General features: G+C 44.0%; 1 protein-coding gene across 1 annotated transcript in view; it reads right to left on the bottom strand.

The window, feature by feature from the left end:
• Window positions 1-16,657, bottom strand: part of LOC147702786 (histidine--tRNA ligase, cytoplasmic-like) — a 244,763-nt gene that overhangs the window by 172,246 nt on the left and 55,860 nt on the right. The window contains exons 2-3 of the mRNA XM_086931377.1: window positions 11,846-11,935; window positions 11,506-11,625 (exon numbers count right to left, since the gene is read on the bottom strand). Coding sequence (XP_086787503.1) covers window positions 11,506-11,625; window positions 11,846-11,935 — 210 coding nt within the window. The remainder of the gene's footprint in view (window positions 1-11,505; window positions 11,626-11,845; window positions 11,936-16,657) is intronic.

Raw genomic sequence — 16,657 nt, 5'->3', positions numbered from 1 at the left:
CCTCTACAGTCTTGGGTTGAGTTGTAGACTTTTTTGGGTCAGTAACACCTGGTTTTTCGATGACTTTTGGTGTTTTGTTGGATTTTTTTCGGCTCGGGCACTTTTTTCGGGTCGACGGGTGTCTTCGGGTCGACCGGAACTTTCGAGTCGACACGTTTTTTGTGCTCCGTAGGCTTTTTTGGATGAGTGTCCTTTTCCGAGTCGATGTTCTTTTTCGGATCGACTGGTGTCTTTGGAGCAGTTATCTTTGGGTCGACAGGTTTTTCCGGCCCTGGTACGGGCTTCGGTACCGTACCGTTTGCTGGGTCGACGGATTTCGGAACAGTAGGCTTGTTCGGGTCGTCGACCTTCTTTGGTTCAGTGCCCTTCGGTTGTGTGCCTTTGTTCGGTTCAACCACTTTTTTGGGGTCGACAACTTTTGGCTGAACGGCCTTTTTGGGGTCGACAGTCTTCTTTGTCTCGACGCTCTTTGGCAGTACTTCCTTTTTTGGATCGACGCCCTTCGGGTCGACGACCTTCTTTGGCTCTGGAACCTTCTTCAGGACGATGGTACTGGGCCCTGGGGTCTCTGAAGGTTTCGGAGCCGAGCCGGATGGCGGGGCTTGCAAAACTTTATGATGATTGGCTAAGGCCTTTTGGCGATGCCTCGACCGGAGCCTTTGGTGACGGGCTAATTGGTGTCAGGGGCAGGGTACTCACGATTTGCCCCGGTGGGATGTCGTCATCGGAGTCTGAGTAGTCCTCGACGGTGACGATTTCTAGGTCAGAGTCTGGAGCTTCCGGTAGATCCTGGTCATCGTCCAAGATGTTGTCCGGATCGGGTGCCTGTCGCTGCATTTATTGCCTAGCGGCCCGTGGGTTTCGAATAGTTTTCTGAATCGAAACTGCGCAGGCTGGGCAGGTTTCTTCCCTATGGTCTGGGGAAAGGCACTTGTTGCATACAGAGTGTTTATCAGTATGTGGGAACTTGGAGTGGCATTGTGGGCACCTTTTAAACGGGCTTCTTTCCATCGACGGTTGGCTCGCGTGGCGTCGAAAAGGCCCAATGGCCCACGTCGACGACCGTTTCGAGATGGAAGGTTGGATCGAGTAGAGACGTACCGAACGAGAACAAAACCGTAGAAGTCGAAGGCCTTTTGGCCTTTAGAAAAGTTTTGTTTTCGATTCCGAAGTTGAAGTATAGGAGTTAGCATCCGAACCCAATGGCAGAAAAAAACTATCTAAGGATGGAGAAGATGCCCATGCGCGCTGTAGTCCAGGGGAGAAGTCACCTATCTCGTGATACTTCGAAGACTCTTCCAAGACAACAAAGTGCAATCATCCGGACCCAACACTAGGCGGCGATCTATGCACAGATATGAATTCGATTCAGAAAAGGGGGTGGTGATGAACAGAGTGTCTGAATTAAGCAGACCACTCTTACCCAAAGATCAGGGCTTGATACATCACCGTTATTTAGCTCACTGCACCATCCCAGCTCAGAACCCGGCTATATGCAAATCAGTCTGTCCCTGGCCCAGTGCATCATGGGAACAGGGCAGACTAAACTACCAAGCCAATTCTTCACCAGAAAGGAGGCAAGCTACCGGGGACCGGTTTCTGGCATTTCAGCCGTCGTCGGCCCGGCTTGCTTGAATCCTGATGGTGCAGTGAGCAAGGGACTCATGTCTGAGTATACCCTGCCACACCTATAGTGGCCAAAAACGATTCAGAAAAGGTGTGGTGATGAACAGAGTGTCTGAATTAAGCAGACCACTCTTGCCCAGTCCAAAGATCAGGGCTTGATCCATCACCGTTATTTAGCTCACTGCACCATCCCAGCTCAGAACCCGGCTATATGCAAATCAGTCTGCCCCTGGCCCAGTGCAACAGGGCAGACTAAACTACCAAGCCAATTCTTCACCAGAAAGGAGACAAGCTACCGGGGACCGGTTTCTGGCATTTCAGCCATCGTCGATTCGAGATGGAAGGTTGGATCGAGTAGAGAAGTACCGAACGAGAACAAAACCGTAGAAGTCGAAGGCCTTTTGGCCTTTAGAAAAGTTTTGTTTTCGATTCCGAAGTTTAAGTATAGGAGTTAGCATCCGAACCCAATGGCGGAAAAAAACTATCTGAGGATGGAGAAGATGCCCATGCGCGCTGTAGTCCAGGGGAGGAGTCACCTATCTCGTGATACTTCGAAGACTCTTCCAAGACAACAAAGTGCAATCATCCGGACCCAACACTAGGCAGCGATCTATGCACAGATATGAATTCAGCAGCTCACATGCCTCGAACAATATGGCCTTAGCCAATTATCATTTCGAACATTTCGAAAAACAATGTACTACATCGACCAAGATGTCTAGGGGTAATGACGCTGAGACGGGATGGCAGTGTGCTCCTATCCCCTTTCACTGTAGATTTTACTTGTTTGCAGCCAGTGTATTTGGCAAAGAATGCCACTGGCCCAAGAGACTTCCCTTTTCCCTAAATGGGGGACGACACAGGTCAGACTGAGAAATATACCTTTAATGTATGTCAACAGTTGTTTTTCTGCTCTTTGGATACTCGTTACATATTTTCTTTATGCAAATTCAAATTCTCAATAAAAAGTCCATGAAAAAAGAGAAGACGAATGTCCGTTTTATTTCGAAGGATAGTCGGTACCATGAAAAGTAGTTAACCTCTGAATTGTGGATGCTTCATGTCCCCTTCACAGTCACCCTTCAACAACCCTTTTTCTTTCTCATTTAATCTCCCTGGTGAGCTAGAAACTAGTAACGGGGACAACTCTGGCTAGAGGCTAGTTTCTGTCATCCAAGGATTCAATCCTAGGTTGGCTGTACGCTCCAACACTGGGGCCACGAGAAGACTGTTGATGTCTGAATCAATGGAATTTGCTGCTTCTGTGGTAACCAGACCAGGCAAACTCAGTTATTGCCCCACAGATGGAGGTGTTCCAGAAAGCTAGCGCAGACACGTGCCAGCCATACAGATCAGGAGAGCAATCTGCGACTTTGGTAAGTCCAGCAAACACCTCAGTCCCAAGGAAATGAAAACTGCCAGGTCATCGCTATACAGGAGATAAAACCAGCAGCTTCAGCAAAAGGTGAGCAACGACTGGTTGGTACAAACATTATCTCTACGACTGAAAGTGGTAGTTTGGATTGGGAATGGCAGAGTAAAACTGTTGACATGTCCCAGTATTGAAGACCTCAAAACATAGCCTGGATGATAGAAAGCATCGTTGGTTCTTTGGAGGAAGAACTTAACTAAGAGGTCTTTATTTCCAAGAAGGAAGCAGCTTCTTGACTTCAAACATAAGCTATGAACCAGAGTCAGCGAAAGCAGGTTAAAATAAGCCCTCATGCTCCGATTATGTGCAATAGTAAAGAAGAAGAGGTGCCAGGGCTCGAGTTTGAAACACCAAAGCTTATTTATTCAGCTGGTGTAAGCCTTCCTTTCAATGATTCAAGAAGGTATGTATTTATCATATTTCAACTTTTCAAAACATATTTACATTTTCGTACAATCTTCAGAGTAAGAAACATTCCTTAAGCTGTGGATACAGTTTAAACACTTTTTTTCATACATTACAATGCTTTCAATATATTCAAACACAAAACTAATAAACAAAATTCATCAATAGTTACATTCAAACTTTTTCATATGTGAGAAAAAAAGAACTGTGAATCATGTACACCTAAACTCATTCGGGTACATTTGTTTATGAATACATTGCCCTATGCTAGTATGCGTCTCTTTCGAACAGCCAGATAGCCGACGCGTTTTCAAACCCTTCTCTTAATCAATGGGGTTCTTCATCAGGGCTGGGCTGTGTACCTATGGTGTAAAATTAGGGGACATTTAGTATCTCCTTTTCCCTAACTTTGTAATCTGATTAATGTACAGGCTAAGCCTTTAGATTATTTTTACCTGGTTTCACGTTATTGTTGAGCTCTGTTTTCTGAGCGGGGCATCAAGTAAAACTTAAGTTTTCACCACTACCTAAATGGGGGTGAAGGTTAGCAAAGATTATAAGTATTTGAGCTTCTGTCACTACTTATTGTCTTTGGTTTTGTGTGTTTTAGAGCACTGACACTTACTTGTATATCTGTTCGTCTAATTCTTCACTACATCGGGGTGACCATGTCTAGAAGTCTACTGCGCGTTCCGCGGTGATTGTTATTCTGTGAGATCAGAAATTGAATATCAGTTCATGTCCGAAACTCATACTCAAATTTTATATGTATTTGTTTTTTATCCTGCTTACTTGTGCGGGATGCGGCGGGGGACCCAGGCGCTGCTACATTTGTATCTGGTTACGCGAGCGGCGACTCAAAGGTGATTCAAGATTCTGTGGGGAAAAGGCACAACGGTAGCTACCGTTACTACGCGGTCATATTTCTCTTTGATTAACGCTTCGGTTCAGTAACCGGGGACAATCTTACCCTGGTCTGTGTCTTCAGATTCCGCACTTGGGGGTCTATGCGCCGCGTGACTCTCACTCCGTTTGTCGATATTCAGGGCGGGTTTCAACACTCAGCGGGACGCGGTTTCCTATTTAAATATGCTGCTCAGCATTATGGGATATGTAGTTTTGCGGGTTTTCCGCGCTTGTTTACAAAAAAATATTTCTAGGGTTTGTGATTCTCATGACTACGGGTACAGCGCTATGATTCACGTCTCCTCAAAGAGTGTGTTTTTTAGAACAGGTGGGGTTCACAGGGGGCTCAATAGTTAGATCTTTGTAGTTCGGACATTTCGTTCAGGCCATCCATCACACAATTAAATTTTAGAATTAAATATGCTTCTTTCTGGAGTAGCATGGCATCGATGTTTCCTCCTCTGAGGGGGACTTTCATGGCTTGTAGTATTGTCCACTTAAAATCTGTCTCATTATGATTGTGTTCCACAAAGTGCTGAACCATGGGCGCGGGACAGCACTTTGTTTTTGATTCTCGATCTGTGTTGAGCTATTCGTTGATTAGCTCTTTGTGTGGTTTTCCCAATATACAACTTGGGACAAGGGCACATAACTGCATATATGACGTTAGTCGTTTTACAATTTGAGAACCCTTTATGTGTCCATTTTGTGGTATTGAATAGGAATTCTTCACCTTCTATTGTGTTGGGGCAAGAGACACACGAGCCACATTTATGGTGGCCTGTTACGGGAGGTAGTCTCCATAGCGTGCGTAGATCAGTTCTAGCTTGGCTGATGCCCAGATCGGCTCTGACTATGTGCTGTGCAATACTTCTATTCTTCTTAAGGGCAAACAATGGCTCCTCCATTGGAACTTCTGAATTCTTGATCAGATGCCAATTTTTTCGAATAATGGATTTCAACTTATTCGTATATGGCCCAAATGTGGTGACACATACCGGCCTTTCGAGAGGTTTGATTTCTTTGAGTTCAATAATTCCTCCCTTGGGGTGTGCCATGCCCGTGTGGTAGAGTGTTTCAATAGTTTGTGAGGATAGCCTCTCTGTTGCAGTTGGTCACTTAGTATCTGAGAGTGGATCAAAAAGTCTTCCTTCCTGGAACAATTCCGCCGGATTCTCAACATTTGTCCGTAAGGCAAGTTGGATTTTAGGCTTTTAGGATGGTGGCTTGCATAGTGCAAGATCGTGTTCTTGTCTGTATCTTTACGATGTAAGGTGGTTGTCAATTTGTTTTCATAGGGAAAAACCACCACATCAAGAAAGGTGAGGGATGTTCTACTGGATGTTATTGTAAATTTTATATCTGGATGTCTGGTGTTAAGCCACTGATGGAATTGGGCAAGCATTTCTTCAGACCCTTTCCATTGACACCAGATGTCATCAATGAAACGATACCATTTGGTGATGTTTTGTTGGAATGGATTATTGCGGTAAATGTAACGCTCCTCATACAGGGCCATGAAGAGCACGAATGGCAGAGTAAAACTGTTGACATGTCCCAGTATTGAAGACCTCAAAACATAGCCTGGATGATAGAAAGCATCGTTGGTTCTTTGGAGGTAGAACTTAACTAAGAGGTCTTTATTTCCAAGAAGGAAGCAGCTTCTTGACTTCAAACATAAGCTATGAACCAGAGTCAGCGAAAGCAGGTTAAAATAAGCCCTCATGCTCCGATTATGTGCAAGGCATCAGCGAGATTACAAACAAAGCGGTTCAGCATGCGACATTTAAAAGTCTGCTTTAAAAAAATGTGTCATTTATAAAAAAAAATCCATTAATGGTTAACTGTAGTTGTCCACCATTTGTGTGTTTATGAGCAGGCCTTACTACTGGGGATTCTAACACCTGCTGCTGAATTGCAGACTTACAGGAGAATCAATGAGCTGAGAATTTTCTTTTTTAAACATATTTTATTGGCATTTAATAATCAGCATTACACACACAATTCGTTTCACTGAGCTGAGAACATAAGACTGTTTCCAGAGAACATGACAACCATTTCCTCTTAGCAGGTTTACTTAACATGTTTAGCGCCAATTTGGAAATCCTGCCACCTCCCTCTATGGCCGGTTCTTGCTACAACCAAACATTGCCTACAGCTTTTTAGCTGTGACCGTCCATAGCCTAATTACACTCTTGTTTGAGCAGTATCTATTTTATGTCCTTATCCTGCAAGATCCATATTGAAGGCTTTTGGCAAGTAAATCGGAGCTTTCTGAAACCAATCTGGGGCAAAAATAAAAGCATACGATGGTGGCGGACACAGTGTTTCAAAATTGAGAACTGAGTCAGAGTTTCTGAAAGGGCCAGAGCTTATGTGCACTGTAAAGCAAAATGCAAACATCTGCGGCATTTCTTAAACACAAACACACGCCCAGAAGGTATTCAAATCAAATAAACTAATCACAAAAGGGGAAATAACAAAACAGCAAAAAAAAAAGTGCTTCTCCACCTATGCCTCTAGTCCCTAGAACATAACCGGCAGCATCATAACATCTCCAACCGTCCTGCATATTAGAAAAAAACTTAAGACAGCTCTTTTCAAAGTGCTCTACCACCCCAGATAAGAACCCACATCCTACCAGTCTTTCACTCTAGACGAGCCTGAACTGTAGATCAAAGCTCATGCTCGTTGTTAGTGCTCTGTTACTACCCAGGTAGGTGCGCACTATAGTGGTACCGGTCCATACGTACATAGAAGAAAGATACCCATCCGATAGAAAACTGTTATGATAATGAATCCAATACACAAGTAAATCTTGAAGCAGGTTTATTCCTCGGAGAAAGATCCTAAACAGCTTCTTCCCAGGCACAGCTGGACCAACTGATAACAGAGCCACAGCGGTGACATCATATTAGAATCTCTAGAGCATCATATGGATGCACCATTCCAAGCAATAACAAATGTGTAAAATGCAAGCCAGCATTATAGAAACATAACACATCTCCCCCCTTTATAGTAAGACCAGAAAAAAGAAAGAAAAACAAAAAAATAAATAAACAAATAAAATAACTGAGGCCATGAGTTAAATCAAGAAACAATCACTCAGATACCCAGGTAACCTTCTTTCACCAGCAGCCCTCAAAACACGTGAACCATCGAACCCATCTCCCTCCCTTGCAGGCGTATCTTGTTCATCAGAAGTATTTGTAAGTCCAGAGGAGGGAGTATCAACCCCTTGTACCTTTCCAAACTCTACATCCTTCATCAACATCCAAGGAGAACACTGCTCCTTATCATACCAACCTTCCAAATTTTCTACGTGTTTGGAGTCACGCCTTTGATATAAAGCAACCCGCCTGAGATTCCAAACTTGACCATTAGTTAATCTCACCCAATTGCTGACCACAGTTTTCACCTTGAATGGTCCTCTGAACCTGTTGACAACATTATTATGCCCACCAGGCTTCACTTTCACAAGATCTCCCACATTAAAGTACCATTTGCCATTCACATTCAACCACCCAGATTGTGATTCTGCCACTCTTGTTTTCTCCCTCATCCATAAAGGAAGTAACTTTGAGCCAGCCTCCCTTCCTCGCATCATTCCAAATGGCTCTTACCTAAGTCACCATTCACTGTTGTGCGATACGCCCACAGCATCTCACTCACTGACTCGAGTACAGGTAGACCAGAACCATGAGCCAATTGCATGGTACCCTTGACCATGCGGTTGATGCGCTCCACGAGTCCGTTTCCTTGTGGATTATATAGAGAACAACACACATGCTTTACACCAACAGAATCTAAGAAGCACTTCATTTCTGTAGAGGTCAATTGTGTTCCATTGTCAGTCAACAAAACTTCTGGAAATCCTTCCCTCTTAAAAATTTCTGACAAAACAGTAATGGTATCTTTGGTCGTTATACTGCTCATAAACGCAACCTCCACCCATTTCGATTTTGCATCCACCAAAACAACCGCAAACCTCTCATTCTCTTTTAAGAAAGAAAATGGCCTGACAAAGTCTAGACACACCTTTTCCCAAACCTTGTCAGCAACAGAAACATGCTGGGGCTCTTTGCTCGATCCAGTGCCAACCCTTAACCTCTTCTCAGACTCCTTGCATGCCACACACCTCTCTACCCACTCTCTCACCTGCTGATCCATAGCGGGCCACCAGTACAATTCTTTCAACCTCCTTATGGTCATTGTTTGACCCATATGGCCTTGATGTGCTAACCCAATCAATCTGCCCCGCAAACCCTGTGGCGGTATAAACTTATCCTGACGCATTAACACCCCATTATCTGTAACAGATAATTGATCTACAATTTTCAAATAAGGCCGAACACCAAGTGGAACAGAACTTTCCCTCCTGGTAACACCCTTCATCATCCTGCGGACACCAATCAAAGTTGCATCCTCTTCCATCTGCTCAATCCAGGTCTTCTTCTGAATAGCACCATCCATACCTTCTACTGCGTCATCAATACTTGCTACCACTTCCTCCGTAGAAAGATCCACAACCACAGCGTTCTCATCCGGCAACCTTGACAAACAGTCATGGACTTTATTGCGCCAACCTGGAACATACTTCACTTTACAGTCAAAATCTTGCAGCTTTACTGCCAATCTTGCTAACCTACCAGAACAATTGCTTATCCCTCCTGGACCCAAAATTTTCAACAACGGTTTATGATCAGTGCGCAACCGAAAATGACTGCCCCACAAAAATACTCTAAAATGACTTGTAGCCCAGGCCGCCGCCAATGCCTCTCTCTCTATAACAGAGTAATTGCGTTCACACTCAGACAAAGAGCGAGAAGCAAATGCTACAGTCCTTTCCACACCCCCACGCACTTGTGCCAAAACAGCACCTATGCACACGGCACTTGCATCCACAGTAAGGATATTATCCAAACCACTTTGAAATGGAGTCAAAACACCTGCATGAACTATTTCCTTTTTAATCACATCAAACGCAGATTGTTGCATTTTCCCCCAGCTAAACTTCTTACCCTTCCTTAAAAGCTCCCTCAATGCTTCTGTCTTGTGGGAAAAATTTAGAACAAACTTCGAATAGTATTCCACTAAGCCCATGAAGGAACGTAAAGAGTCCCTATCATGAGGCACACTTGGTTTCGCAATGGCACTAACCAGGTTCTCCTTTGGTCTTATCCCTTCCTCAGTAACCAGATGCCCCAAATATTCCACTTCCTGTGTCTTGAACTTGCACTTTTCTCTCTTTAAGGTCATGCCAGCCTTTGCAATCCTATCCAACACCTTAGCAAGAGCTTGATTGTGTTCCTTTTCATCTTTTCCAAACACAAGTATGTCATCCTGAAACACTACTGCCTTATCAATTCCACCCAAAATAGAATTCATCAAACGCTGGAAGACACTAGCAGCGGAACACAGCCCAAACGGGAGTCTGCAAAACTGGAAAGTGCCCTCCTCAGTAATAAAAGACGTTAGAGATTTAGATTCCGCACTAAGTTCTATCTGATGGTATGCACTGCGCATATCCAGTTTACTGAAAACCTTTGCATCATCATAATGCCTTGGAATTCAAGAATAAGAGGGACAGGAAAAGCCTACGTAATGGGATGATTTTAGAAGGTTTTCTTTTTTCTTTTTTTACCAGATCTCTCCAATTGCGGGGCCGCTGCCGGAAAAACCTGGGGTGAAAATCTTGAATGCCTGAATCTTGGAAAATTCAGGAGGGCTGAGACCATTCTTTGGGGAAGTTCTTGGATCCTAGCAATCAAGAGAAATGATGACAGATACACTGGGTAGGGCCGAGCGCTTTGACAGTTATGCAGCAGACTTTAAACGGAATCCTTAGTGAAGGGGAAGCCTTTACAAATCTAACAGGATGGGAATAATGGAAAAAAACTAAAAAGCACCCAGTGCGGTGCCTCTAGCTGAGAGCTGAGCAGGGGCAAGGTTTAAAAATGGATGCCAGCTAAAAGTGTTGTTTCCCTATGGCGTTGGTCTCTGTAAATCAAATGATGACTCTGTGTAGATCTCAATTTATTTTTAGCGTGTAGTAAGTACAGTTCGACACAGTGGGTAGTGTGTGTGTGTGTGGTGGAAATTACCAGGAGAAAAATTGGGATTTCATAGTTTTTGCAATGTGCGCATATCAAGTCTGGAATACATGAAAACACACCAGCTGGAAAGTGGACCAAAAGCAACCAATGGGCACCAATCACAAAAAGTCACCAATTATAATCCGGCAATACGAAGTGATCCTGTGTGCAATTCTCCAAACGTACCCCCTGTCCAAGAGCACTTCCCTACTACTAGGAGAAGCAAAATGAAAAAACTGTATCAGAGCTGCACCACTTTTCAAAAAAATATGCATGCATGTATGCAGCGTGACAATTCGTATTAAGTACTTTTGTCAAGCTCGGTATAAGTCCATGGGAGTGCAGATTGCAAATTAACAGCACATCATTGTCGCCATCATACCACGTGTATAATATTAACTGCTGCCTATCCCCAATAAATACGAAGAATTGGATGCAATTTTGGATTCCTTATTGTTCTCATTAACTTGGATCATCAGTTCGCTTAACAGATGAGCTTTAAGCATTGGTGCAACTGCCACCTTTGCCTACCATACATCTGTTCAAGGTTACTACCACATCCATTTACACCTAGTGGTCTATATAGAATCTCCAATGCCCTGAAGAAGTCCTGTGCCTAAGGATGAAATGCGATGGCTCTTTGTTTGTTTAAAGAACGAACTAATAAAGAAGAGAAAAACGAGTTCTTCATACAGCTACTTCTTTGCTACGTCGAACATTTATGATTCTTATGAATTTTATATTTAAGTGGTGCAGCTCGGATACAGGTTTTTCCTTTTGTTTCAAGTATGGAATATAGGAAAGGAGATGTTATGACTGCCCCAGTGACTGCCTTCTATTTTACATGGCTATGGTCCTCTAAGCGGCAGAAGGCTCTTTCTGGAATATATATAGGGAACTTGCACAGGACATACGACTCGACCTTGGAGGCCAGGCACATCGGAGATAGAGCCTTACAGACAATGATTTTACACTTTCTACCAATCAGTGTTTCTATCGTGGGAGGTGTGCCACTTTGCCACACTCCAGAATCCATCTCACCTTCAGCTCAAAGACAGGGGTGTCGATGGTCTGGGCACCATGGCGCTTGAAGCAGTTGATGATGATGTTAAAGACGCGCTCCCGGATTGCCATCTGCTTAGGATGGAAGTCTCTTGTGCCCTGTCATCAAAGAACAAAACAAGCATAAAACAAGCATAAAGCAGCAGTAAAGCAGGACTTCAGGGAGAGCCACCCAGAAGAAACAAATCATTTCCAAGAGTAGTTCAAGTACTTGCATTTGTGATTCATTGGGTTAAGCATGGCACGAACATTTGCAAAAACAATGGCCACATTAACGTCATTTTGGGATTAAAACATCAGATATGGTGAGGAGCAGTACCTTTGGTGTCTTCAGAACAAATTTCAGTTTTGCTTCATCATTTCCCGGTAGAGCCTTCCAATCCAGCTGCTTTGTGGCCTCTATTGGAGACTGTCAGAAAAATCAAAATTGGCGACAATCAAAATAAGAGCCCCAACATTGTTAAAGTCAAAAGACAGCAACAGACCCAAGACACACTTACCCAATAGCCCCACGTGAGAATGTACCTTTTTACACTTCTCCTAAATTAACTGATACATTTGGAGCAGTTTAATTGACTACCATCATTTTACAAGCGACTTAAGAGCTGGGTGGAGTTCCGGCATCAAACATGTTCTGGTTGTTCCTCAAGAGGGAAACAGCAGACACTTTTCCAGCATCTATAAGATTGGGGACTTGTAGAATGAGCAGTTGCTTTCCATGGTACCTTTATGTTAAATAATATAAGATGATCCCTTGAAGAGAAAGATAAGATACAAATGGGGCTAGCAAATGGAGTGGTCGATTCATCAAATTGAGATGAATCAGAGCTGCAAACCCATCGGTAATATTTTTTGTTGAACTCGTTATCTGGTCCAACCAGAAAAGCAAGCCTCCCATTATTGAAAATGGCTGTGCTTGGTTATCAACTAGAAGACAGACTTTGTGAATGAGAGAGTCAACCATGTTTACAAGTAATAAATAAACGCCAAACGTATTTATAAATACTTTTGCACACTGCGAGTAACTGTGTTTTCAACAAGCATAGCATAGGGTATTGCTGTTTTTTTAGATTCATGCTGCTGACACTGTACTAGACCCACACTAATTTCTACTAATTTGTCCTACTTTAGATTTCACAATTGCTTGTTCAATGAAATGCCGGGGATGAGAACAAAGCAAAGCCAATTGATATGGCCTACTTACAAACCCAAATATCCAACTACTCTACGGCGGTGGTAATGGTGGCAGAAATAATGGGGATAGTATTGATAATGGTGTGTGGGTAATAGGGATCACAAAACAATGTTTAAAAGCCATCTACAGTAAAAAAAAAAAAAAAAAAATTTTTTAAAAACTATACCTTTTCTTTCTGTATAACACACATACCCCAGATAAATAGTTGAATGTGTTGGGACGTATTGCATTTTCAGATATCAAATATTCCCTCGTGCCTTGCAGGGCAAGCAATTCATAGGATAAATAATGACGTACCAAAATGGCAATAGCATACAATGAGATGGAAAAAGTCCTTTGGGCGGACGCAAAGCCTAATAGTAACAATGGAGCACAATAAGGTATGCGTTACAATATCAAAGAACTCCACTAGGTGGCAGACAGAACGTAGAAATGTTGAATCTGAACTAGTAGGAACAAGAGGCGGCTGTTCTGATAAATTAATTGGATGTCGTCACTCGGACTATCCAAAGCCGGGATCTCAGAGAAGACTGCAAAGATCTATTATAAGTCAATTGGCAATGATCACACTACCTACTCCAGTCAACAAAGACAAGGAGTGTTATAACTTGGTACTTTGTAAGTGCTGATTAAATTAGAGCTGTGTTGCATTGAAAATAGTTGCCTGTAATCAGCGGTGGAGTGCATAAAATCGATGTGAATGTAATCCTAGGTCAAAGGTCTTCAAACTTTTTGATGCCGAGACCCCCTTTTAAAACCTTTTTAGGCGTAAGGACCCCCTTCCGTTAAAAGTTTCCAGAAACTGGTACTCCTCATCATCAACTTTTGACAACCATAAATGCGCCTGTTAGACCTCATCACATCCCTCCATCATTCATCCACCCACACTTTCACACATCCATCCACCCTTTCATCCTTCCATCCATCCATCCATCCATCCTTCATCCATCCACCCTTTCATCCTTCCATCCATCCTTTACCCATCCACCCTTCCTTCCATCCACCCATCATTCATCCACCCACCTTTTCACACATCCATCATCATTCATCCATGCAACCTTTTATCCATTCATACATCCATCCACCCTTTCATCTTCCCATCCTTCATCCACCCACCCTTTCATCCTCCCATCCATACATCCATCCTTCACCTATCCACCCTTTCATCCATCCATCCATCCACCCACCCTTTCATCCATCCATCTACCCATCATTCACCCCCCACCTTTTCACACATCCATCCATCCATCCATCCATCCATCCATCATTCATCCATCCATCCACCCTTTCATCCACCCATCCTTCATCTGTCCACCCTTTCATTCTTCCACCTATACATCTATCCTTCACCAATCTATCCTTCATACATCCACCATTTCATCCTTCCATCCATACATCCATCATTCATCCATCCACCCTTTCATCCTTCCATCCATACATCCATCATTCATCCATCCACCCTTTCATCCTTCCATCCATACATCCATAATTCATCCATCCACCCTTTCATTCATCCATCCACTCATCATTCATCCACCCTTGTTTTCACACATCCATCCATCCATCCATAAATCCATCATCCATCCATTCACCCATCCTTTACCCATCCTTCCATCCACCCATCATTCATCCACCCACCTTTTCACACATCCATTCATCATTCACCCATGCAACCTTTTATCCATTCATCCATCCATCCATCCACCCGTTCATGCTCCCATCCATACATCCATCCATCCACCCTTCCATCCTCCCATTCATACATCCATCCTTCATCCATCCACCCTTTCATCCTCCCATCCATACATCCATCCACCCTTCCATCCATACATCCATCCACCCACCCTTTCATCCATCCATCCATCCACCCACCCACCCTTTCATCCATCCACCCATCATTCATCCCCCACCTTTTCAAACATCCATCCATGCATCATTCATCCATCCATGCAGCCTTTTATCCATCCATACATCCATCCACCCTTTCATCCTCCCATCCATACATACATCCATCCTTCATCCATCCACCCTTTCATCCTCCCATCCATACATACATCCATCCTTCATCCATCCACCCTTTCATCCTCCCATTCATACATCCATCCTTCATCCATCCCCCCTTTCATCCTTCCATCCATACATCCATCCATCCACCCACCCTTTCATCCATCCATTCACCCATCATTCATCCACCCATCTTTTTACATATCCATCATTCATTCATCCATCCACCCTTTCATCCATCCATTCTTCATCCGTCCACCCTTTCATTCTTCCATCCATACATCTATCCTTCACCAATCTATCCTTCATCCATCCACCATTTCATCCTTCCATCCATACATCCATCATTCATCATTCATCCATCCACCCTTTCATCCATCCATTCACCCTTCATTCATCCACCCATCTTTTTACACACCCATCCATCATCCATCCACCCTTTCATCCTTCCATCCATACATCCATCATTCATCATTCATCCATCCATCCACCCACCCTTTCATTCATCCATCCACCCATCATTCATTCACCCACCTTTTCTGTGCCTTTCTCATGGGGGGGGGTGGGGGGGTGAAGGATCAGTATCTCACTGCGTCATCTTCCTTCTTCTTTCCCACTCATGGGAGGGCATCTCTGTGCCTCCCTGCTAGGGGCGGGTAATGTGTCACGGGACCCACAGCTCCATGTGCGCAACATCCATTGAACTCAAAGGGCTACGCTACAGCCACTCCCCCAGCAGCCCCAGCTCCCCCCAGCTCGTGTATGTGAGCCCGGCTGTAACAGCTTCAGGGACACACACACAGTCACACCCAAGTACTTGACAGATCTTTAAAAGACCTTTTACTGATGTTTTTCACACCTCAGTGTTAATTAGGCCTCCAACGTGAGCACCCTCAGCTCAATGCCAGGAACTGCACACTGCAGAATCTGCGACCCCATTCCCAGGACTCCACGACCCCCTGGGGGTCGCGCCCCACAGATTGAAGACCGCTGTCCTAGGTACATTGGGTTCAGGTTCGTTAAGTGGGGGCGCTCACAGACAAGGCTAAAAAAAACAAAATATTCTGTAACCATTTTCATGACAATTTTATATAGAGCACAGCCTTACCACTAGGGGTTTCCTGGCGCTTTCACGATAGGTTGGGTCGGTCCATGTCACTTTAAATGAAAACAACAAAGTATTTAGTTGTCTGCGGAAGATCGTAAATGAGAAACAGCCTCTCAATAGTTCTGGGAGGTCGTTCCACAACTTGGGACCCAGGTAGGCAAAAGACCAGCCTCCAATGCGGGTGCGTCTCACTCTGGGAACCATACTGAGGGAAAATTCGTGGAGCGCCAAGGACGTGCTAGATGATAGAGTCTAGCAAATTCATGAAAAGATCTTTGACCAGCCTCTGATCTAGCTCTGAGTATATAGCACAAGGTTTTAAACTGAATTTACTTTTCCACTTTAGACCAATGGATCTCGCGATGGAGGTGGAACTGCTTTTCGGAAGTCTGTATAACATTCTGGCTGCCTAATTCTGGACAACTTGTAATCAATCGTCTGATGCATGCTTTATCCGGCCCCCATCTCCCATAAAGCACGTTACCGTAGTTCTGTTGCTTTACTAAGTGCCTGGGTTACTGTCCTTTGAGTGGAGAAAGGCCGAAGCCAGGTGATATTCAGCAGCCATTTCAGGATGGCAAAACAGGTGGCAGCCATTTTCGACACTTGCGGTCGCATGGATAGCTCATTTTCCCACACGAATCCAAGGTTCTTAACTTTGGTAACTGGCTCCGGCAAGGAACTTATTGTTTCCAGTCAAAGTAGGGGAAGCCCACTTTGATGGATTTTTTCCCAGTACCAGTATCTTGGTCTTAGCTCCGACCAATTTTAGTGAATAGATGTTCATCCAACCCGCGACCACGCTCATGCAGGAGTTCAGTGCC

The sequence above is a fragment of the Lissotriton vulgaris genome, chromosome 7 (genome assembly GCF_964263255.1).
Source record: "Lissotriton vulgaris chromosome 7, aLisVul1.2, whole genome shotgun sequence".
Classification (NCBI taxonomy): domain Eukaryota; kingdom Metazoa; phylum Chordata; class Amphibia; order Caudata; family Salamandridae; genus Lissotriton; species Lissotriton vulgaris.
This window is presented reverse-complemented; position numbering and strand designations above follow the sequence as displayed.